At 43.3% G+C, this 23453-nt stretch overlaps 2 protein-coding genes and 1 long non-coding RNA gene across 3 annotated transcripts in view; 1 reads left to right on the plus strand and 2 right to left on the minus strand.

Annotated features, from left to right (window-relative positions):
* LOC100708464 (basement membrane-specific heparan sulfate proteoglycan core protein) overlaps nt 1-23453 on the plus strand; it is a 286964-nt gene that overhangs the window by 250474 nt on the left and 13037 nt on the right. The gene's annotated exons all lie outside the window — the stretch shown is intronic.
* LOC109202601 (uncharacterized) lies at nt 3945-7898 on the minus strand. The gene is made up of 6 exons (XR_002062543.2): nt 7236-7898; nt 6333-7094; nt 4709-4790; nt 4553-4611; nt 4219-4406; nt 3945-4087 (listed from the first exon to the last, which is right to left on the minus strand). It is a non-coding gene; the product is annotated as an uncharacterized LOC109202601 (long non-coding RNA).
* LOC109202593 (uncharacterized) lies at nt 17620-23285 on the minus strand. Its single transcript, XM_025907917.1, has 2 exons — nt 18033-23285; nt 17620-17748 (listed from the first exon to the last, which is right to left on the minus strand). Exon 1 carries the CDS (start codon nt 23259-23261, stop codon nt 18348-18350), a length of 4914 nt encoding a protein of 1637 aa, XP_025763702.1. The 5' UTR covers nt 23262-23285; the 3' UTR covers nt 17620-17748; nt 18033-18347.

The raw sequence follows: 23453 nt of genomic DNA on the forward strand, positions 1-23453 counted from the left end.
CTTTTAAAATCCTGTCCTGTTCTCCTGTGTTTTCCATTTTAACTGTGCTTCATTTTGTTCATCAGCGGTTGTTTTAAGTGTGTGCTAGAACTCAATTTGGCTAAACTACCAATCACTACTCGTCAGTAGAGATTAGTGCCTTCCTGTTTTGGCGTGTTTCTGAATTAATAATTGATGATCTAAAATGTACCCATAAGATGATCCCTGTGTTCCCTTTAATAACAAAACTCGAATACCGACTGTGTAAGAATCTATATTCCTCTCACTGCTTCATTTCCTGCACTCACTATCATTCCCCCTTTTTTCTTCTCTTCCACCTCGACCATGCTGTGATCGACACTTCCTCTATGAGACTCACGCACACTAAGAGATTGTGTTTGTTTAGCCTGTAAAATGGGTGTCTGTGATGTGTGAACTGATAATACACACATTGCATCTCTAACAGAATTGCTTGTGGTGTATTCACATATTCATCTAATGGCCCACAGTTAATGTCCCATAAAAGAGCCGTAAATGCAATAAAAAGACTAATTTTGCACCACGGTTGCCTCGAGTTTTATTTCTGTCTTCTTGTGGTTCTTTATCTCTACTTTCGCTGCCACTCTGCGCGTGTAACCAGTATGTAAGAAAAATAAAAAAAGACGGCCAATTTCAGAAGACTAACCAATAATGACACAACCACAAAATGTTGAAACCTCTCCTTGTATTAAAATGTTGTACACAGTATTACAACCAACAACAGTAGCCAATATAGAGTGTGCACACAGATGCCAAAAGAAATGCAATAAAAAAGTAATCGGGAGGGAGCTGCTGACATGACACAAAGTTGTGCGTGCCCTGATGGACAGGCCTTTGCGGCTCATAAATCTAAAACACCAGGATGGCCCACCTCTAAAATCTTAGATTTTCATTTTGGAGGCATTTGCTTTAACCTTCAGTCTGACCTGCACGGTGGAAACACCGCGGCCGCCGTCTCTCTGAGCGTCTTCAAGAAAGTTTTCAAGCTCAGGCCATCTGCTATGATTACCTCTGAAAGCTTTGTCGTCTTTTTGCATTGACTCAGTTCTTCACGCTGGCGTCTCCACCGTCTCACCATCGATTCATTTGTGCCAAGATTCTGTGCAGCAGCTCGATTTCCTTCTTGAGCCGCCAGATTGATGCCTTTAACTTATAAGCTGCATTATATGGTTTTCTTCGAGTCTTTTCCATGTTGATGAGGGTGAGTACAAACTACTGATTTGCAATCATTTAATTGTGAAAGTGCTCTTCATTTATCTCCCACAATTTCATTGGTCCTCTGTGAACTACTTATCAATTTTATTGGTCTGCTGTTACCAGGCAAAATGTTTTTGGCGACATGAAAAAAAAAAAACATGCATTAGCCGCACGTTACTATAAGCTTCAGTGTTCACAGTGTGGGGAAAAAGCAGCGGCTTGTAGCCGGAAAAATACGTTATTGTGGGTGATTTGAACATCCATGTAGACGCTAACAATGACAGCCTCATCACAGCATTTAATCATGTATTAGACTCAGTGGGCTTCTCTCAAAATGTAAACCAACCCCCCACCACTTTAATCACACTCTAGATCTAGTTTTAACATATGACACATGGTCCACTGATGACACCATAGCCCTGACACATACTGCCCTCTCACACCTGGAGAACAGAGACACATATGTGAGAGTGCTGTTTGTAGATTACAGCTCAGCGTTCAACACCATCGTTGGACAGGAAACTGCAGGATCTTGGATTGAGTTGACTGCTTAAAGAAGTCCTGCCATTAATTAATGCTTCAATCTTAAATATGATCAACCTATCTCTAATAATCAGCTGTGTACCACAGGTCTTCCAGCTGGCTGTAGTTAAACTGTTACTTAAAAAGCATCTCTAGACCCAGCTGTCTTAGCTAATTATAGGCCAATCTCTAACCTTCCTTTCATTTTCAAGTGTGCGGTCGCTGGATTGGGACACAGCCATGGAGTGCGTTAGAGAGTTTGGGCGTGCAGCGTTTAAAGCGTGGAAGTGCTGACCTTACTTTGAGTTTGATTCCGTAAAAAGTGAGAAGAACATTAGCGTCCGCTGTTCACTCACTGCGTGGGAAGAAAACTTCTTTTTACAGCAAAAAAGACCCTAATCTTCCGAGCAAGCACCGAGTACGCTGCCACGGGAATGTGAAATTCACAGAGAAGCTCCCGGATCCTTCCACTGACATGGCTGCTGCGGCACACCTGCACCAGGGCAAACCTCCGCCTGCCCCACTCCTGCTAAACAGGTGAAAATAGAGCAACAGGACCGCTGAGTCTTTGATTTTACTTATTTTCTGCTGTGTTTTACTTGCATCTATTTGAAAGAGTAAATGTAAACACAAAAAACTATTTTATTTTATATGCTGGAATCTGCAGAAAATAGATTTAATGTTAAACAAATTTCTCCCAGTCAGAGAATGTTGCATATAATTTAATGTTTGCTTGATGCATAAAGTTCAAAGATTAAAACTAGTTTTAAAAAGAGACTTTTTCATTTGGTTACATTTTATATGATGGATTATGCAGAAAAAGTCGAATTTCAAGTAACTCGACCAACACAGCTGATGGCCAAATAAAGCTTTCTGAAGCTTGTACTGAAAAAGGTTTCATGACTTGAAACTTTTCACCACAGTTGTCTTTGGTGACATCTGGTGGCCTGAAATATGAAGAGCAGGTTGAATCACAACTTAAAATAAACTGCTTCTGTCATGGTTGGCTGTGTGACAGGCAGGCAAGCAGGATTGGTGGACCCAAAATGCAGGACTCAGACTCGAGGGATGAACTCAGAATACTCAGCTTTATTTGCTGGCACGGGAAAACAAGCATACAAAGCAAAGCAAACTAAACTAAACTGGGAAACAACATAAACTCACGGGAAACACAGGGAGCTCCACACAGCATGAGGGGGAACTGACGTTAACGACGCGACAACAAGAACTAACTGACAGGGACTAAAATGCACTGGTGGGCACATGAGGAAAGGAGGAACAGGTGGGCACACAGCTGGGACTCATTAGGCTAGACCTTCAAAGTAAAACAGGAACTCCACAGGCAGAATTCAGAGACAATACTAACACAGTACAGGGACAGGAGGAACATGAGGGCAGAACTAAACTTAAGAGCTAGAAATCACAACCCAGAAGGACAAGAAATCTAGAAAAGCAAAATGGAACCCAATAAACAATAATATAGAATCAAAACACTGGGCCACAGGCCCAGGACCGTGAAAGTTTCATTATGATCGCTCACTCTACAGAGCCCTGTTGCCAGTTTCTGTTTAATATCCTGTGACGGTGCTGTGTGATATCGTTCTACCACTGTGGTGCTTTGAACATGTCTGTTTGATTAATAAGTAGTTTTGGTGAATAAACATTCCTTGTTTAAACATGTGTCATGGTGTGGTCTCTCTTTGCTTGTGACTTCTTGACGTTTGTAAACATTTGGTGAACTTTATGAGTTTATTTCTGCCTTCTGTGTCCTGCATCTGGGTCCACACTCTACCTGCCACACAGCGGACCACGACGGCTGTAACTAGAGAACGGTCGAGGAATCTGGCTGTTTATTTGAAGCAGCTACTGCAGTTCATGGAAACTGGTACAGTTAGCAAAGTGTGATCCATGGTCTGATTTAGATGAGTGAAATCATTGAACAAAGTGAGGAAGCTGATCCACTTTGACATGTCTGTTGTGAAAAGACTTTATTGGATTCCTGCATCCAGGTAGGTCTGGATAGCTGCTTGTCCCTTAAAAATTATTCTTCTGCATTTTGTATACACTCAGATCTTGGTCTAGTATTAAAAGTGTTACATTTAACAACAATAAAAATCTAAAAGAAGAGGAAAATACTTTACACAACAGTAACATTTTTCTAGTAAACATAACCGTATAAGAAATTTTCACCTATTTTATAAACTTATAAATTTAGCTACAATTGAGCCGAATCTTTTTTTAAAATCTACATAAATATCACATCATCATCATCAACCCGTCTCTTCATCTGGTTTTGTTGACTGTGGAGTACAGTGCACATGGAGACTCTCCTGTTTCCTGACTTCTATCTCTGAAAACAGAGAAGAACATTTCATGATTTGGAGGATATAGCATCAACTGAAATCATTTCCATTAATGGTGAAAAAGAGCAGTAAAAGCAGTGAGTTTGTTTCTTAGACATGAGAGGACAGTCTCTCTCACCTCTTGGCTGCACTGCCTCTGTTAAATCTAACAGCAGTGTACTCAGTAACTTCCTGTTCCTGCATGTGTCTGTGAGGCTGAGCTGCTCTGATGTTGGAGTAGAGAGGATCTGCCTGGTTATTGGAGAAGTGGATGCTGGTATACTGAAGATCATCCTGCTCCTCTGGCTGTCTCTGATCAGGTAAACACTGTATAGGAAAAAAGATCTCGGCTACAAATGTGATCAAATGTATTTGAGTTAAAGAACAACAGCAAAGAAGGATTTGTGAGTCCAACAGGAAGTTTAAAACCACAATGTTGGTTATTTGTACAACACTGATGTGACTGTTTTCACCTGTTCTCTGTTGTTGGCTGTCTTCAGATTTAACAGGTTCCTTGGACATCCTCTTTTTTCTGGTTGGGACAATTAATGATGAACAAAATAATGACATTCATAAACTGTTAAAATCAAACTTTATCTTGTAAACAATAATGTAACAGATCTGCTCACTGAATCCACAGGAAGACAGAGAAGAATATGACAGGCAGGAGAACAGCAGCAGTTACTCCAGCAGCTTCTAATGTTCCTGCTCCTGTGGAAACAAAGATCCAAATAAAACACTGACAGTTAAGTTAGCATTACAACAACTGAGCACAGAGTCGATTCAGGCACGACATCAAGTTAAGCCACAACATTGTAGAATAAATGTTACTGTGCCTGAATTTTAGATAATTGTACTCTTTGTAAAACTGCACAAAAACTTGTTCATGCATGAATAGCCAGTAAAATAAGCTACTGTAAGACTTGAGTTCACTGAAACTCATGTAATGCTTTCCTTATTTTATGACCTCAGTTACCTGATTGTAACATGAAGTAGAGTTACTGCAGGTTAGAAGAGTCAAAGCGGTGCTCTGATCACTGATGTACTGGCATATAGTCAGAGTTAGACAACTTAGATTAGTCCTTCAGCACAATGAGTTAACTGCCATCCCAGAAATCCAGTGTGTCGGCTCAAACTTGAGCATAAAAATATGAATTCAGTCGTTTTAGCAGCACACTGAACGATGTGTACAAGAGTAAAAACATCCAGAATGATTAGCCCAAAGTTTCAAGCTTCAGCAAACACTGGAAAGTGTCCATGTGTATACAGCCTGTTTAAAACAATGCTGTAAGATCACATGAGGCTCAGTGTTTAAGATGTAATTCTTAGTCCATCTTTGGGACTTTGTAGTTTCTACATGACAAACACACAGAACAACTTTTATTTGTCTTCATAGCTTCCCTTGACCACATGACCACATGACCTGACATCAAGATCAATGAAAAGTGATTATGAAAAGAAAATGACAAAAGTGTCATTTTTCAAACTTTTTCAACTTTTTCTGTATGTTAGAGCTTAATGAATTAAATCATCAGTGTAAACAACGTAAAATTCCAATAATCTCAACAATCAAACAGGAGAAATGTGTTTTTAATGCTCCTGGTTCAGCGTGTCTGATAGTTCTCTGCCCTCTAGTGGTGAAACTATAGTGTTACAGTTCCAGGTTCAATCTGAGCGCTCTCTCATCTGTACAGAGTCGGTTCATCCTAAATAAAGAAAAAGAGTAAATATGGAGAGTAAATATTGAACTATTTGAATATTTGTGATTCACACCAGTACAGTATCAGTGGTGTTAAAGTGGTTTTTTGTGTGACCTGCAGTGAAAGGGGCACTAGTTCACTGATTCCACCTGTTTTGAGGTTTATTGGTTTGTTCAAATTAAAGCTAAATTAGCTGAATTGTATTTTGCTTTGTATGTAAGTGAAAGAGCAGAGCTACATCAATGTGGCAGACTGTTAAAACAAGAAATAGTTAGAAACAGTCCACCTGTCAGCTGATCATACAGCTCATCTTTCTCTGTGTGCTAATCTGGGCTTTTTATGGCCCCTACGTAAGAAACTGTTTGAAGGCCCAATTTTGAAGAACTACAATGGGATATGCTTTTAAGATGATCCATGGTGATAGATCAACAATGTAAAACGTCAGACTTTAAGAAGAAAACGGGCCCAGTTTGTGAACCCAAAATTCAGTTAAATAAACTCCTTCTCTAGGTGGAATCCTATGTTGGAATCCAGGAATGGAAATCCAGCTCACCTGCTGCTCAGCTGCCTCATCATCATCATCATCATCATCATCTGTCCTCAGACTCACTTTCCTTTAGAATCAGTCATCAGAATACTCCCCTGCAGCTTCCACTGGCATGCCCACCCTCCCAGTGGCCCTCCTCAAAGATGCCTCCTCACCATGTCCAAGTAAAAGCTCACTCTCTCTCCGATGGACTCTCCTGTGGAAATTATCTGCAAAAATACACTATATGGCCAAAAGTATTCACTCTTCTGCCTTCACATACGCACATCAATTTGAGTGAAATCCCATTCTTAATCCTCAAGGTTTGTTGTGATGTCAGCCCACTGTTTGCAGAACAGCTTTAACTCCTCCGGGGAAACTTTTCACAAGGTTTAGGAGTGTTTATGGGAGTTTGTGAAGTCAGACTCTGATCTTGGATGAGAAGTCTAATTCCATTTTCTACTTCCACAGCAAACCCACTCATCCATGTCTTTTTGAACCTTGCTTTGTGCACCGGTGTGCAGTTATATTGGAACAGGAAGAGGCCATCCCCAAACTGTTCCCATTGTCTGAATTTTCCTGATATGATGATTTTACATTTCCTACCACTTCATGGCTGAGTTGCTGTTGTTTCCAATCACTTGCAGTTTGTTATAATTCCACAAACAGCTGACTGTGGAATATTTAGTAGTGGGGAAATTTCATGACTGGACTTGTTGCACAGGTGGAATTATATCACGGCACAATGCTGGAACATTCTTTCACAGACACATGTTTGAAATCCTGCAGCTGGAAACACATTCATAAACACATGAAGACATTAAATGGATATCAAATATATCAAAGCTGAACTCATTTCCTGTCCATCTGCATAGAGCAAGAAACTGCTCTGGTTCTCACACCAAGAAATACAAAATTAGTGACACTTACGTTTTCTGTTTATTTTCATTTGGCTCATCTGCATATTAGTGCTGTGAACAGGAAGGAAGCTGGTATTCTATAATAGTTGGATTTCTTTCTTGTACTTGGAGAGAACAGCAGAAAGGTATCTCAGTAAAACAGCTCCAATGATCATTTTGAATCAAAACTCTGGTTCAGTCCTGAATGTAGGCGACACCGGTAAAGTCCTTCACTCCCTGAGGATGTCAGAGGACTTTTAGTCATGTTCAGGTCACTGAAAAGAGAAGATGGATCTTTGAGGGTCACTGACCAAAGAGAACCATGGAAAACTGATATCCACCACAGCAGTGTGGATTTTAAAAAAGAGAACCTTACAGGAAGGTTAGAGTCTTTAAATACTTGTCCACACTGACCATTTGTTGAAGCTGCTTCTTATGTCAAACAAAATAAAGCTTATACCTTTAATTATTTCCTGTTTCTTATGATTTTTAGAGTATTATTTTAAATCAGAGAATTTTTTTGGCTTTTTAAAAAAACTCCATTAAAAAAATCATCCGGTTCCAACCATAAAATGTTTCAGTTTCCCCCAGTGGTGAGACTTTAGTGTTGCTGCTTCAGTACTGAGGACTCCACTGTCTGCATCCATCATCCCACCAATGCTCTTTGCACTGATCCATTTCAGTGCCACAGAAGAATCAGTTCATACAACTTAAAGAAAAAAGAGCACATGCTGAGAATAACATTATCTTTATTTTTCATTGAACGAGTAAAGATAATCAAAGTGGATTAATAGTAGTTTTTAACTTCTGTGTTTACTTGCATTTGTCCTACTGTGAACAGGAAGGAAGCTGATATATTTAAACACTTCCTTTATCTGCCTGCAGACCACAGCAAAAGAAATCTTTAGACAACGTCCTTCACATTTGTAAGTAGAGCTGTTCTTTGATGGGTCTGATTCCTGGATACATTATTTACCTGCTGACGTGTTTTATTGTCTCTGAAGTCACACAGACAGATGAGAGGAGCAGCTATGAGATTAAATACAGCAGTGAGAGGATTTGTTGTCGTCGTTCTCTCTGGGTCAGGTACTGTGTGTCGACATTTACATTCACTGTTTTAAAAGGCAAATGTAGGAAAGTTGAATTAAGTCTTTAAAATCAGGCCTAAAATCAGAGTTGAGAGCAAAACAAAACCAAAATGATACAATTGTAGGTTTTTATGAAAAATCAATAATTTCCTGGACACCGTGGGTCCAAATTCTGTGTTATGGATTTTTCTCTTTTTATTTATTAATTTATTTATTGTGACCAAACGTTTCTATAGACTCAACATTACTTTTAAGAAGGTTGAAATGGAAACAACATGTATTTGTGGCAACTACATATAATATATGACATCTGTGAACATGGAAACAACTTTATCCCAAAAGGCTGATTCTGATCTGGATGCAGCGTTTTCAGTGGGAGAAACGTTTCGTCGCTCATCCAAGTGACTTCTTCAGTCTCAGCTGACTGCAGGTTTCCCCAACCTTATAAACAGTCAGTGTAGTGACTAACGCGTTATTAAGTAACGTTCGACTTACCTCGGAAATCGGAACACGAACCTGGGAATGATGTCTCACTCCAGTAAACGGCGTTCTGGTTAGCCTCGTCAGAGAAGTCGGGATTCCAATATGCCGACGCCCTCGAAAACGGTTGTTTTGCTAGCCCTCTACAAAAACAAACTACTACTGAACACATATGCTGCTCATCTGCAGTCTGGTGTTACCTACATCTTCCTACTCGGAAAGCAGAATGTCCGAGTTCCGAGTACCAGCGAAAGCACCACGACTGCAGATTCCCTGTTGGACGTAAAAAGCGCACGTGATGCTGTGACGTAGGCTAGAATCTTAGACCACTGAAGCACTTAATCTACCATCATATTTTATTTATCTCTCTATATTATTTTAGTTAAATATTGACTATTTATGAGGCTGAAAATACTTATTATTTATTTTATTTCTCTTTGTGAGGCTGAAAATGCTTTTAAGTTTGCAAGTCATTAATTCAATTTTATTCAATTCAATTTTATTTATATAGCGCCAAATCACAACAAAAGTCGCCTCAAGGCGCTTCATAGGTACAGAGAAAAACCCAACAATCATATGACCCCCTATGAGCAAGCACTTTGGCGACAGTGGGAAGGAAAAACTCCCTTTTAACAGGAAGAAACCTCCGGCAGAACCAGGCTCAGGGAGGGGCGGGGCCATCTGCTGCGACCGGTTGGGGTGAGAGAAGGAAAACAGGATAAAGACATGCTGTGGAAGAGAGACAGAGGTTAATAACAGATATGATTCGATGCAGAGAGGTCTATTAACACATAGTGAGTGAGAAAGGTGACTGGAAAGGAAAAACTCAATGCATCATGGGAATCCCCCAGCAGCCTATGCCTATTGCAGGATAATTAAGGGAGGATTCAGGGTCACCTGATCGAGCCCTAACTGTCTCCCGAATCCAAACTTGAAGTTGGTTCCACAGAAGAGGGGCCTGAAAACTGAAGGCTCTCCCTCCCATACTACTTTTAAATACTCTAGGAACAACAAGTAGGCCTGCAGTGCGAGAGCGAAGTGCTCTAATAGGGTGATATGGTACTACAAGGTCATTAAGATAAGATGGGGCCTGATTATTTAAGACCTTGTGAGGAGCAGGATTTTGAATTCAATTCTGGATTTAACAGGAAGCCAATGAAGGGAAGCCAAAACAGGAGAAATATGCTCTCTCTTTCTAGTCCCTGTCAGTACTCTTGCTGCAGCATTTTGGATCAGCTGAAGGCTTTTCAGCGAGTTTTTAGGACATCCTGATAATAGTGAATTACAGTAGTCCAGCCTGGAAGTAATGAATGCATGAACTAGTTTTTCAGCGTCACTCTGAGACAGGATATTTCTAACTTTAGAGATGTTGCGCAAATGGAAGAAAGCAGTCTTACATATTTGTTTAATATGTGCGTTGAAGGACATGTCCTGGTCAAAAATGACTCCAAGGTTCCTCACAGCATTACTGGAGGCCAAGGTAATGCCATCCAGAGTAAGAATCTGCTTAGATACCATATTTCTAAGATTTTCAGGACCGAGTACAATAACCTCAGTTTTATCTGAATTAAGAAGCAGAAAGTTAGCGGCCATCCAGGTCTTTATGTCTTTAAGACATTGCTGCAGTTTAACTAATTGGTGTGTGTTACCTGGCTTCATGGATAGATAGAGCTGCGTGTCATCTGCATAGCAGTGAAAATTTATGCTATGTCTTCTAATGATGCTGCCTAGGGGAAGCATGTATAATGTAAACAGAATTGGTCCTAGCACCGAACCCTGTGGAACACCATAATTGACCTTAATGTGTGAAGAGGACTCTCCATTTACATGAACAAATTGGAGTCTATTAGATAGATATGATACAAACCACTGCAGTGCAGTACCTGTAATACCTACATCGTGCTCTAATCGCTCTAATAGGATATTATGGTCAACAGTATCGAACGCTGCACTGAGGTCTAGCAGGACAAGCACAGAGATGAGTCCACTGTCAGAGGCCATAAGAAGATCATTTGTAACCTTCACTAAAGCTGTTTCTGTGCTGTGATGAGCTCTGAAACCTGACTGAAACTCTTCAAATAAGCCATTCCTCTGCAGATGATCTGTTAGCTGTTTGACAACTACTCCCCGGCATCTCTGTCCTGGTCGTTGTGTCCTTAGGCAAGACACTTTACCCTGCCGCCTACTGGTGTTGGCCAGAGGGGCCGATGGCGCGATATGGCAGCCTCGCTTCTGTCAGTCTGCCCCAGGGCAGCTGTGGCTACAGCTGTAGCTTGCCTCCAGCAGTGTGTGAATGTGAGCGTGAATGAATAATGTCATTGTAAAGCCCTTTGGGTGCCTTGAAAAGCGCTATATAAATCCAATGCATTATTATTGTTATTATTATTACTCTTTCAAGGATGTTTGATATGAAAGAAGGTTAGAGATTGGCCTTTAATTAGCTAAGACTGCTGGGTCTAGAGATGCTTTTTGAGTAAAGGTTTAACTACTGCCACCTTGAAGGCCTGTGGTACACAGGTGATTATTAGAGATAGGTTGATCATATTTAAGATCGAAGAATTAATTAATGGCAGGACTTCTTTGAGCAGTTTTGTAGGAATGGGTTCTAAAAGACATCTTGATGGTTTGGAGGAATTAATTATTGAAGTTAACTCAGAAAGATCAGTTGGAGAAAAAGAGTCTAACTTAATATCAATGGTACTAAGAGTAGCTGTAGATGATATTACATCTGTGGGATGATTATTGGTAATTTTTTCTCTAATGATAAGAATTTTATTTGTGAAGAAGTTCATGAAGTCATTACTAGTTAATGTTAAAGGGATTGTTGGCTCAGTAGAGCTCTAACTGTTTGTCAGCCTGGCTACAGCGCTGAAGAGAAACTTGGGGTTGTTCTTATTTTCTTCAATCAGTGATGAATAGTAAGATGTTCTGGCTTTGCGGAGGGCTTTCTTATAAAGGAGCAAACTATTTCTCCAGGCTAAATGATGATCCTCTAAATTTGTGACATGCCATTTCCTCTCCAGCTTGCGAGTTATCTGCTTTAGGCTACGTGTTTGAGAATTATACCACGGAGTCAGGTACTTCTGATTTGAGACCTTAGTTTTCACAGGAGCTACAGTATCCAGAGTCGTACGTAGTGAGGAGGTAAAATTATTAACAAGATAATCGACCTCTGTTGGAGTAGCGTTCAGATAGCTGCTCTGCTCTGTGTTGGTACAGGGCATTGAAGATGATTACCAATAATCATCCCACAGATGTAATATCATCTACAGCTACTCTTAGTACCATTGATATTAAGTTAGACTCTTTTTCTCCAATTGATCTTTCTGAGTTAACTTCAATAATTAATTCCTCCAAACCATCAAGGTGTCTTTTAAACCCCATTCCTACAAAACTGCTCAAAGAAGTCCTGCCATTAATTAATTCTTCAATCTTAAATATGATCAACCTATCTCTAATAATCGGCTATGTACCACAGGCCTTCAAGCTGGCTGTAGTTAAACCTTTACTCAAAAAGCCATCTCTAGACCCAGCAGTCTTAGCTAATTACAGGCCAATTTCCAACCTTCCTTTTATATCAAAAATCCTTGAAAGAGTAGCTGTCAAACAGCCAACAGATCATCTGCAGAGGAATGGCTTATTTGAAGAGTTTCAGTCAGGTTTCAGAGCTCATCACAGCACAGAAACAGCTTTAGTGAAGGTTACAAATGATCTTCTTATGGCCTCTGACAGTGGACTCATCTCTGTGCTTGTCCTGCTAGACCTCAGTGCTGCGTTTGATACTGTTGACCATAATATCCTATTAGAGCGATTAGAACATGCTGTAGGTATTACAGGTACTGCGCTGCAGTGGTTTGTATCATATCTATCTAATAAACTCCAATATGTACATGTAAATGGAGAGTCCTCTTCACACACAGGGTTCAGTGCTAGGACCAATTCTGTTTATACATGCTTCCCCTAGGCAGCATCATTAGAAGACATAGCATAAATTTTCACTGCTATGCAGATGACACGCAGCTCTATCTATCCATGAAGCCAGGTAACACACACCAATTAGTTAAACTGCAGCAATGTCTTAAAGACATAAAGACCTGGATGGCCGCTAACTTTCTGCTTCTTAATTCAGATAAAACTGAGGTTATTGTACTCGGTCCTGAAAATCTTAGAAATATGGTATCTAACCAGATTCTTACCCTGGATGGCATTACCTTGGCCTCCAGTAATGCTGTGAGGAACCTTGGAGTCATTTTTGACCAGGACATGTCCTTCAATGCACATATTAAACAAATATGTAGGACTGCTTTCTTCCATTTGCGCAACATCTCTAATGTTAGAAATATCCTGTCTCTTAGTGAAGCTGAAAAACTAGTTCATGCATTTATTACTTCCAGGCTGGACTACTGTAATTCATTATTATCAGGATGTCCTAAAAACTCGCTGAAAAGCCTTCAGTTAATCCAAAATGCTGCAGCAAGAGTCCTGACAGGGACTAGGAAGAGAGAGCATATTTCTCCTGTTTTGGCTTCTCTTCATTGGCTTCCTGTTAAATCCAGAATTGAATTCAAAATCCTGCTCCTCACATACAAGGTCTTAAATAATCAGGCCCCATCTTATCTTAATGACCTTGTAGTACCATATCACCCTATTAGAGCACTTCGCTCTCGCACTGCAGGCCTACTTATTGTTCCTAGAGTATTTAAAAGTAGAATGGGAGGGAGAGCCTTCAGTTTTCAGGCCCCTCTTCTGTGGAACCAGCTTCCAGTTTGGATTCAGGAGACAGACACTATCTCTACTTTCAAGATTAGGCTTCAAACTTTCCTTTTTGCTAAAGCATATAGTTAGGGCTGGACCAGGTGACCCTGAATCCTCCCTTAGTTATGCTGCAATAGACGTAGGCTGCCGGGGATTCCCATGATGCATTGAGTTTTTCCTTTCCAGTCACCTTTCTCACTCACTATGTGTTAATAGACCTCTCTGCATTGAATCATATCTGTTATTAACCTCTGTCTCTCTTCCACAGCATGTCTTTATCCTGTCTTCCTTCTCTCACCCCAACCGGTCGCAGCAGATGGCCCCGCCCCTCCCTGAGCCTGGTTCTGCCGGAGGTTCCTTCCTGTTAAAAGGGAGTTTTTCCTTCCCACTGTCGCCAAAGTGCTTGCTCATAGGGGTCATATGATTGTTGGGTTTTTCTCTGTATCTATGAAGCGCCTTGAGGCGACTTTTGTTGTGATTTGGCGTTATATGAATAAAATTGAATTGAAATTGAATTGAATTGAATTAACTAGTTACTTTGAAAGTAATGAGTAACTTGAAGTAACAGAGGTACTTTTGATAGAAGTAACTAGTAATGTCACTAAGTTACTAATTTAAAGTAACTTACCCAACACTGTAAACAGTACATTTGCACAATGACTGAAACCAGCCCACTGAATGAACAATAACGAGCTGTGAGGTCAGTTCCTTGATCAATAAGGGTAGGTAGGTCTTCACTTCCGGTAAGATGGCGCCTGTGTCTGGCTTTGCCGCTGCTGGTCATAATTTTTCTGTGCTGTTTTTCGCTGCCCTTTTGTTTTCATGTTTTCACTTCTTGTCACTGATGTGTTGGCCGCCTTAGTCTATGATTGCCTGGCGCTGTTATCCATCCGATCTTCTATGTTGGGTCAAGATACCTCATTCTCCTGTGACAGTATTTTCCATCCTCCGCTGCTGACACCAGTGCTGTCATTCACCCACTGTTAAAAAAAACCCCTAAGTTTGACGCTTTTCTTCTTAGCATACAGACCAATTTCAAAATTACCATTCATTGCTAAGATTTTAGAAAAGGTTGTTGCTAAGCAGCTTATAGCTGTTCTAGATGAATACAGCATTCTGGATAAATTCCAGTCTGGCTTTCGTAGAGCTCGCTCTACTGAAACTGCACTTGTTAGAGTATGATGCAGGAGAATGCTCTGCCTTGCTGATGTTGGACCTGACCTCTGCCTTTGATACTGTTGACCATCACAGTTTGCTAGATAGGCTGAGACATTGGGTGGGTATATCAGGGTCTGCTTTGGACTGGTTGGCATCTTATCTGTGTGAATCTCGTTTGGATTTTTGTAATTCTTTGTTCACATGTTTATGTAAAGCCTCTGGGGATCATCTGCAAGTTGTTGAGAATGCTGCCGCAAAGCTTCTGACCAAGTCTTCTAAATACTCTCATGATGCAACTCTGATGATCCAGTTGCACTGGCTCCCCATAAAATTCAGAATCCACTTCAAGATTTTGACTTTGACATTCGGGGCTCTGCATGGAGAAGCACCAACCTATATTAGAGATCTTTTACATCCGTACATCCCCAGCAGGTCCCTGAGGTCATGTGATCAGGGCTTTCTGGTCGTCCAACATACGAGGCTGAAAACGAAAGGGGAAAGAGCGTTTGTAACTGTGGCCCCCAGACTCTGGAACTCCCTTCCTTTGAGCCTGAGATCTGCGGACTCAGTGGTTTCATTTAAAAAAAAAACAGCTAAAAACTCATCTTTTTAAACTTGCTTTTGGTTGACTCCTGTTTTTATGTTTTAGCTTTTCTGTGAAGCACTTTGTGATTTTTATCTTGAAACATGCTATGCAAATACAATTTTACTTTACTTTACAATGATATGCAAATTGTCATAACCACTGATCAATGACTGTCAGGGCTCTGTGTGCAGGCGGATGGAGAGGTGGATCCAATCGCAGGACTCAGACACTGAATTGTAACTTAAACCTCAGCTTTATTGCTGGCACGAAAACAAAACATAAACTGAGCAATGGTAGCGAATACTGAACACTAACATGGAAACACACAGGCATAGTCTGATGGTACGACGCGACACCGGGTTGAGGAAAACACAGGGCTTAAATACACAGGGTAGTAATGAGGGAATGGGCAACGGAAGGGAGACACAGCTGGGAGAGATCAGGGCTAACGAGACGGGGGAACCAAGCTGCACACACTAACATAAGACAAAGACTTTCACAATAAAACGGGAAACATGAATTACTGAACAAGCACGCAGACTTAACACTGAGAGACAGAAAATACCACATGGAACTCAAATACATGAAACCACAAATCCTAAAGCACGGAATGAACAGAAACATGAACTCTAATAATAACCATCATCATCACCACCACAAGAGAATGAGAAAACAATCCAAAACACCAAGATAACTGAAACACAAAGTACCAGAGAAACATAAAGAATAATCCATGATGCAAAAGTAAACCAAAACATAATAAACTCAAAATACTGGGTCCGACGGACCCAGAACCGTGACAATGACAATGAGTACCCTTCACAATGACTTGGGGAATGGCTGCAGTCACAACTTTGTAAGATGGTGAAAGATGTTCCCTTAGGCTCCCTCCTGGCCTGCTTGCTCAAACCAGCGTTCCTCCCTGTCCAGGATGTGTACATCATTGAAAGAGTGTCCACTGGCCTGTGGGTGAAAACAGTCCAGGCTGAGTTAGCTCTTCTATGTTGTGCCATGCGCTTAGCCAGAGGTTGTTTGTTTTCCCCAATGTATAAATCACAGCAATCCTCTTAACAAACACTTAACAGCGTACACTACATTACTCTGTTTGTGTCGGGGAACCCGATCCTTGGACCACTTGTTGGCGCATCTTGTTTTAGGGTTTAAAAGCCACGGAGACGAGGTTATTTAGAAAAAATGCATCTCAGCTGTTTCAATATTCCTGACACATAAGGCATCACTAAGAGTTTTCTCTTAGGCATCAGTTGTCCTTCTTCTCGCCTGGATCGGCTGGAGCTTTCTTTAGGTGCCTTCCCAGCTTTGGCAAATATCCAGCTGGGATAACCACATTTACTCAGGGCCTTCTTGATGTGATGTTCTTCTGCGTCCCTGGCTGCTCTGTCTGTGGGGATGGTGTTTGCTCTGTGTTGTAGCGTCCTGATGACACCCAGTTTGTGCTCCAGTAGATGATGAGAGTCAAACCTTAAATACTGATCTGTATGTGTAGGTTTACGGTACACATCTACTTTACATGTCCCCCATTACTGATGGAAATCTCACAGTCTAAAAAGGCTAACCTGACATTTTTCATATCCACCCTGGTGAATTTGATCTGTTAGTCCACTGAGTTAATGTGATCAGTGAAATGTGGTTCATCCTGAGCTTCAGTTTTCACCCAGGTGTCATCCACATACCTGAACCAATTACTTGGTGGTGTTCCAGGGTAGGATAGCAAAGCTCTCTTTTCCACTTCTTACATGTACACGTTTGCCACAATGGTTGAAACTGGGGAAGCCATGGCAACATTATGTTTCTGCCTGTAGTACTGACACTTGTATGTGAAATATGTGGAATTAAGACACAGTTCCAAAAGCAAACACACTTGGTGGGTGCTGAGAGTGGTCCTGTTGCTGAGGTTGTGGTCATCCTGTAATCTCTTACAAACTACCTCCACTGCTTCAGTGACTGGAACACAAGTGAAGAGAGATGTAACATCGTACGAGACCATTGCTTCATCTGCCTCCATAATGACATCTCTCACCTTCCCAACAAAATCCAAGGTGTTCTGGATGTGGTGTTCAGAGCTGTCTACCAACGGGATGAAGATCAAAGCCAGAAACTTAGAGATGTTATAGGTGACCGAGTTGATCATACAGACAATTGGTCTTAAAGGTGCACCCTGTTTATTTAAACCATATAGATTCCCCCGAGTATAGCCTGTGGTATGATGACTGGTCAATAGCATTGTTGTGTTCTAAATGCTTATCACCCTCTTCCTGTGACCATTTCTTGGGTCTTGTTTCAGGTGGATCATAGGTATTTTTGTCACTGAGCAAAATTTTCTCATGATAGTTAAAATGGAGAGAATGTTGTCTCCGGGAGTTAGCTGATATGATTTAGAGCGGCAAGGTATGGTGGGGTGTTCCGGTCAAAGAACACGGAGGCAGCTTCCAAGTTTAGGAGATTTATTCAGCTGTGGTCTGTAGTAACGATACATAAAGCAACTATCAGTACAGTACACATAAAACATTCAACATGCCCCGACATTATTCTAGCACAGAGATAGCACAAGGAACTGTATTCAGCACTCATATATAACATTAACAATTTCAACAATTACGCAAGACTTACAATTAGCATTAACTAGCTTAGTAGCTTATTAGCATATTAGCGTATTAGCATAGGATAACATTAGCATAGTCACGAGGGAACAAATACACACAATAGCATCTGACATACAGAACATCATGTAAACAGAACCCACCTTCTGGCATTCACACACAGCAATAAACCAAAACCCACGAGATGCTGGTGAGAGGACAAAAGGAAAAAGGCTGGCTATTAGCAGCTACAAAGGCAGACTAGCAGCACACGGCACAGAGTGGTGCATTCAAGGAGCGGCAGCGTAGATATGGTGAGTTCAATGACGTAGGACATATCAATTTCCACAGCACAAACACTTATTTATAAACAAACCATAACACTTCAACCAAGCAAATAACATATAAACAGTGGGCTTTCTAACACAGCCGCCCCCGACTGTCTGCACAGACAGTCGAATCCAAGGTGGAAAGGCCACTTAGGTATGTGGATCCTTATCCTCTTCAAGCATAGGGAGTGAGACCAAGCGGGCTACTGGTCGAATATACGTTCGATCTTTGACCTTAACGGCAGCAGTCCGGATGCGTCCATCAGCTCCAGGGTAAGTAGTCGTTACCTTACCAACAGGCCATAAAGCTCTTGGGAGCTGAGGATCAACTATGAGCACCACTTGGTCCGGTTTGAGACACTCCGCCTCCTTCTGCCACTTCTGTCTCTCTTGCAAGATAGGCAGGTAGTGACGGGTGAATCGGGACCAGAAATGGTCGACAAGAACTTGACTATGTCTCCATCTGCGACTTCCGATAAGGTTGCTGGGATCGTAAACCACTTGAGGGAGTGATGCATCATAGCGTCCCATAAGCAGGATGTTAGGTGTGATGGGGTCTGGATCTGCTATGTCTGATGAGACGTAGCCGAGAGGCTTAGCATTTACGATGCCCTCCACTTCCACAAGGACCGTACGAAGCACAGTTTCAGGGACCGTCTGCTCCTTGAGTACGACCTTAAGAGCAGTTTTCACGGACCTGACCTCTCTCTCCCAGGCGCCACCGAAGTGAGGAGCACTGGGAGGGTTGAAACGGAAAGCAATCTGCTGCTCTGCCAAACGCTCCTTCAACTGAGGCGCCATGGTCTCAAAGGCCTCATGGAGCTCTCGGGCTCCACCGACAAAATTTGTCCCGTTGTCACACAGGAGCTCAAAAGGTTTGCCTCTTCTGGCAATAAAGCGCCTTAACGACATCAGAAAGGAGTCAGTGTCAAGACTCTCGAGGAGGTCCAGATGCACACAACGGGTCGTCATGCACTTGAAGACTATGCCCCAACGCTTCTCTGTTCGACGTCCAATTTTCACAGTAAAGGGTCCGAAACAATCGACTCCAGTCGAATAAAAGGGTGGTTTATACAGTCGCAGACGAGCTGGTGGCAGATCTGCCATCTTCGGGATGGAAGGATTGGCACGCCAAGCCTGACACTGCCTGCAGTCCCTCTGATACCGTCTGACTGCTTCCCTCCCCCGGAGGATCCAGAACCGGCGACGTAGTTCAGCCAACACTCTTTCTGGTCCAGGATGAAGGAGGGTCTCATCAAAATCCTGGATGATGAGCTTAGTCAGAGGATGTTTTGGGTCTAGTATGATTGGGTGGATGGTGTCTAGCTCCAGCTGCTCAACCCTTCGTAACCTTCCACCAACTCTGATGAGTTCCGTATCCTTATCATATTCGGGTGATAAGGAGTTCAAACGGCTGTTGGTTGGCAATGGTCTACCAGACCTAAGTGCCTTGGCCTCCTCCGGGAATGATTCTGACTGAGCCTTCATCAGGAGGAGTATCTCAGCTTTGATGTAATCGTCTGCTTCACTGGGCGAGCTTGAGTTTGGGTCAGCCGCCCCATGTAGGGACCGCGCTGTTGTCTTGATGAGATCCTTCCAGGTGGAGAACATGCTGATTTCAGGAAGTTGAGGGCAGGAGTTGACCCTAACCTGTCCCCAGAAATATGATTTCTTCAGCTCGCCATCCTCTGGCTCTGGATATGCTGGTGGGCTGGTCGGCCAATGCTCCTCGGATCGACATAAAAATTCAGGGCCTTGGTGCCACCGGTGTGGTCGTGACAGCTCCCTCAAGGTCTTGCCCCGGGTAATGTCATCAGCAGGGTTGTTCGCGCTATCCACATATCTCCAGGTACTCCCATCTGTAAGACTCTGGATCTCTGCCACCCGCGTGCCCACAAAAACTTTATAGCTGCAAGATTCTGACTTGATCCAGTGGAGAACGGTAGTGGAGTCCGACCAGAGAACGACCTTTCGAATGGGCAGCGTGAGCTCAGCTTGAAGGAGACCAGCTAGTTGTGCACCAGCGAGAGCGGCACTCAGTTCCAACCGCGGCATGGACAGCTGTTTCTTTGGAGCCACCCGGGATCTAGCCATCACAAAGGCGACATAGACTTCCTTCTGAGCAGTTTCTGTCCGCAGGTAAGCGACAGACCCATATGCTCTCTCGGAAGCGTCGCAAAAGATGTGAAGATCTCTACTTGAAGCAGGTGAATCAGCAGATGCTGGTGCATAACATCTGGGGATTTCCACCTGGATAAGATCAGGAATCTCCTTTTCCCAGGCAAGCCATCTGTCACGAAGGCTAGGTGGCTGGATCGGGTCGTCCCAGCCGAGCTGCTCCTTCCAAAGATCCTGTACCAGAATCTTGGCCCGTGTGGTGAATGGTACTATATAACCTAGCGGATCGTACTGACACGCAAGTGTTTTGTAGACGTTCCTCAGTGTGGGTTCAGTTCTCTCCCCCATTCGATGTCTGTATTTGAAGGAGTCACGAAGGCAATCCCATGTCAGTCCCAGAGTTGGCTCCCAAAGGTCTGTGCTAGACTGAGAGAGCCATAGGTCACTACTCTCAGATCTGACATTGGATGGAAGATGTTCAATGACAGCAGGGATGTTGCTGGCCCATTGACGTATCTCAAAGCCCCCGGTGTGGAGCAGCTGGCGCAGACTGTCGACTAGGGCCTTAGCTTCCTCTTGGGAGTGGGTGCTGCGGAGGCAGTTATCCACGTAGAACGACTGCTCTACACAATCAACGAGGTCATGATTGGACCTACAAGTGTCCCGGACATGCTGCTGCAATGCATAGATGGCGCAGCAAGGACTGCATGTCGTGCCAAATGGCAGCACTTGCCATTCATAGATCTTCGGCTCTTCATCCCTCTTCATGTCCCGCCAGAGGAAGCGTAGCACTGGTTTGTCTGCTGGCAAAAGGCGTATCTGGTGGAACATACCTTTGATGTCGCCACTCACAGCAACTGGATACTGCCGGAACCGAAGAAGAACTCCTAGCAAAGATGGACCTAAGGCAGGTCCAGGGAGGAGAATAGAGTTGAGGGACTTCCCTTCGTACTGGAAAGAGCAGTCAAAGACGATCCTGTCCTTGTTATTGTGTCGCACCATGTGGTGAGGTATGAACCAGGATTCTGCAGTGGTTCTAGCTATCTCATGTGGCACCACAGCTACATAGCCCAACTTCTCCAGCTTCTGGATTTCCTGACAATATACTTCGGCGCGTTGTGGGTCTTTGACAAGTCTCCTCTCTGTGCTGCGCAGACTTGGCAAGACTGCTTCCATAGGGGCTTGAAGTGTGGCGGAGTTGGTGCGACGAAGCAGTGGTGTGGCATACCTCTGTGTCCCATCGACAGTGACCCTGATGGTGGATGTCTGGAGTAGGTTTAGAGCTTGCTGATCTTGCTTCGATCGGGTTACCTGCTTCTCGCTCACATAAGGCAGCGTATCAATCTGCCAGAGACGCTCAACATTCCTGAAAAGCTCACTGTTTGGCACAACTGTTGCTGTGAACAGGCACTGCTGCTCAGTTGCAGGAGTCTGGTCAATACTGATGGGACCTTGGAGCGACCAACCAAGCTTGGTATGGATGGCGATGGGTCCCCCTGTCGGGCCCAGATGGACCGGTTCTGTAGGTGCCAGGAGATGAGGCATGTCAGAGCCGATAAGCAGCAGAGGTTGAACATGATCTACCAAAGGCAGAGGTAAGTCACGCAGGTGTTTATAGCGGCGTTGTAGAATCCTCACCGGATAGGAATGTTCTGAGAGACCAAGGGCATCGGCGGTGAATGCCTTTTGTACATTATACTTCTCCCCAGGTTTGTAGGGGGAGGACACTTGGAAGGAAACTGAGGCGCCATGAAGCTGCACTACCTCTTGGTGGACAGTCCGCAGGGCAAGTGTCTCAGGCTCTGGAGTGAGCTTTAAGCGTCGAACAGCTTGTGGTAAAATGATGCTTCGTTCGGAGCCATCATCAAGTATTGCATGAGTCTCCAATGTTTGGTCCCTGTTGTACAGCAAGACCTTTACAACCTTCAGCATCACCTTGGGGGAACGGTTTGGCCTATCCAAGTACACTGTTGTAGTCGGAGCAGTCATCATGAGCACACTCTTCTGGATCTGCTGGACCGCATCATGCAGTACAGTCAGGTGTTGCTCTCTGCAGGTATTACAGGGTCGTTTGAGGGTGCAAGCCTCCGGCTGGTGAGTTCTTCCACATTTCCAGCACCGCTGTTCATCAGTTAACCACCTCACCATCTGGTCAGTAGTCAGTTTCTTAAACTCTACACAAGCGTTCAGGAAGTGCTCCTTATTCTCGCAGCGGGGACAGTATGGTTTTGGTCTGGATGAGGACTTTGGTCGGACAGAACTCCCTTCTGAGCTGGGGATTTCCCGGGAAGTCAGGAAGAAGGCTGTCGATTTCTCCTTTGGTTTATTGGGAAGACGCTGGTCTTTCTTGGTTGGCTTATAAGCTTCAGGACTATAGAGTGAAGCAGCTCTACCTGCGATGCGCTTCGCTTGGGATTTCATCTGCAGCCAGGAACTCAGATCAGGCAGGGTATAGGTTTGGTCAGTACCTGTCCGAAGAATGCCTTGGTTCAGGCAATGCTCTACAAACCCATCACGATAACTGGGTGGCATCTTACTCAGTAGTCGGTCGACATGAGACCCACATCTTAGCTCAAAGCCGTTCTGGCCCTCCAGTGTCCTAAGCATCCCTACTAGAGATTGGATAGACAAGGCAAATGCATCAAAGGCTTCTGCGTCGCCGAATTTGATAGCTGGAGCATTCAGAATGATGCCCAATTCACTTTGGACGAGCTGACGGGGTTGCCCATACTTGTCCTGCAGGGCGTGCATGGCCGTGGTGTACGGCGTTGGGTCATGCATGTATGCCTTAGCTAGCTGGATTGCACTAGGTAGCTGTAGGTGCCCAAGCAGCACTTGATATTTATACTGCTCATTCAGGTGTGGATGACTGTTCAACAGGTTGTCAAGGGCCATTTTCAATAAGGCAAAGTCACTTTCACGGCCACTCTCAAAGGAGGGAATCATAGGCTTGGGAATGCCATACCCTGTGGCGAGGAAAGGGTACGCATTAGCTGTCGGTAGCTCGGACTTAGGTGTGCAAAATAACTCTGTTTCGGCAGGGTTGCTGCAGGCTGCACGAGCATACTGCGATGGCTAACCTGAGAATGGAGTAGATGCCTGGTAAGACGTATCAGGTGCAAAGGTAGTAGACCGAAG

This window comes from Oreochromis niloticus, linkage group LG6, assembly GCF_001858045.2.
Source record: "Oreochromis niloticus isolate F11D_XX linkage group LG6, O_niloticus_UMD_NMBU, whole genome shotgun sequence".
Classification (NCBI taxonomy): domain Eukaryota; kingdom Metazoa; phylum Chordata; class Actinopteri; order Cichliformes; family Cichlidae; genus Oreochromis; species Oreochromis niloticus.

What these genes read in the sequence shown, in the direction of transcription:
- LOC109202593 (XM_025907917.1), bottom strand. Translation starts at nt 23,261, where the DNA reads ATGATTCCCTCCTTTGAGAGTGGCCGTGAAAGTGACTTTGCCTTATTG.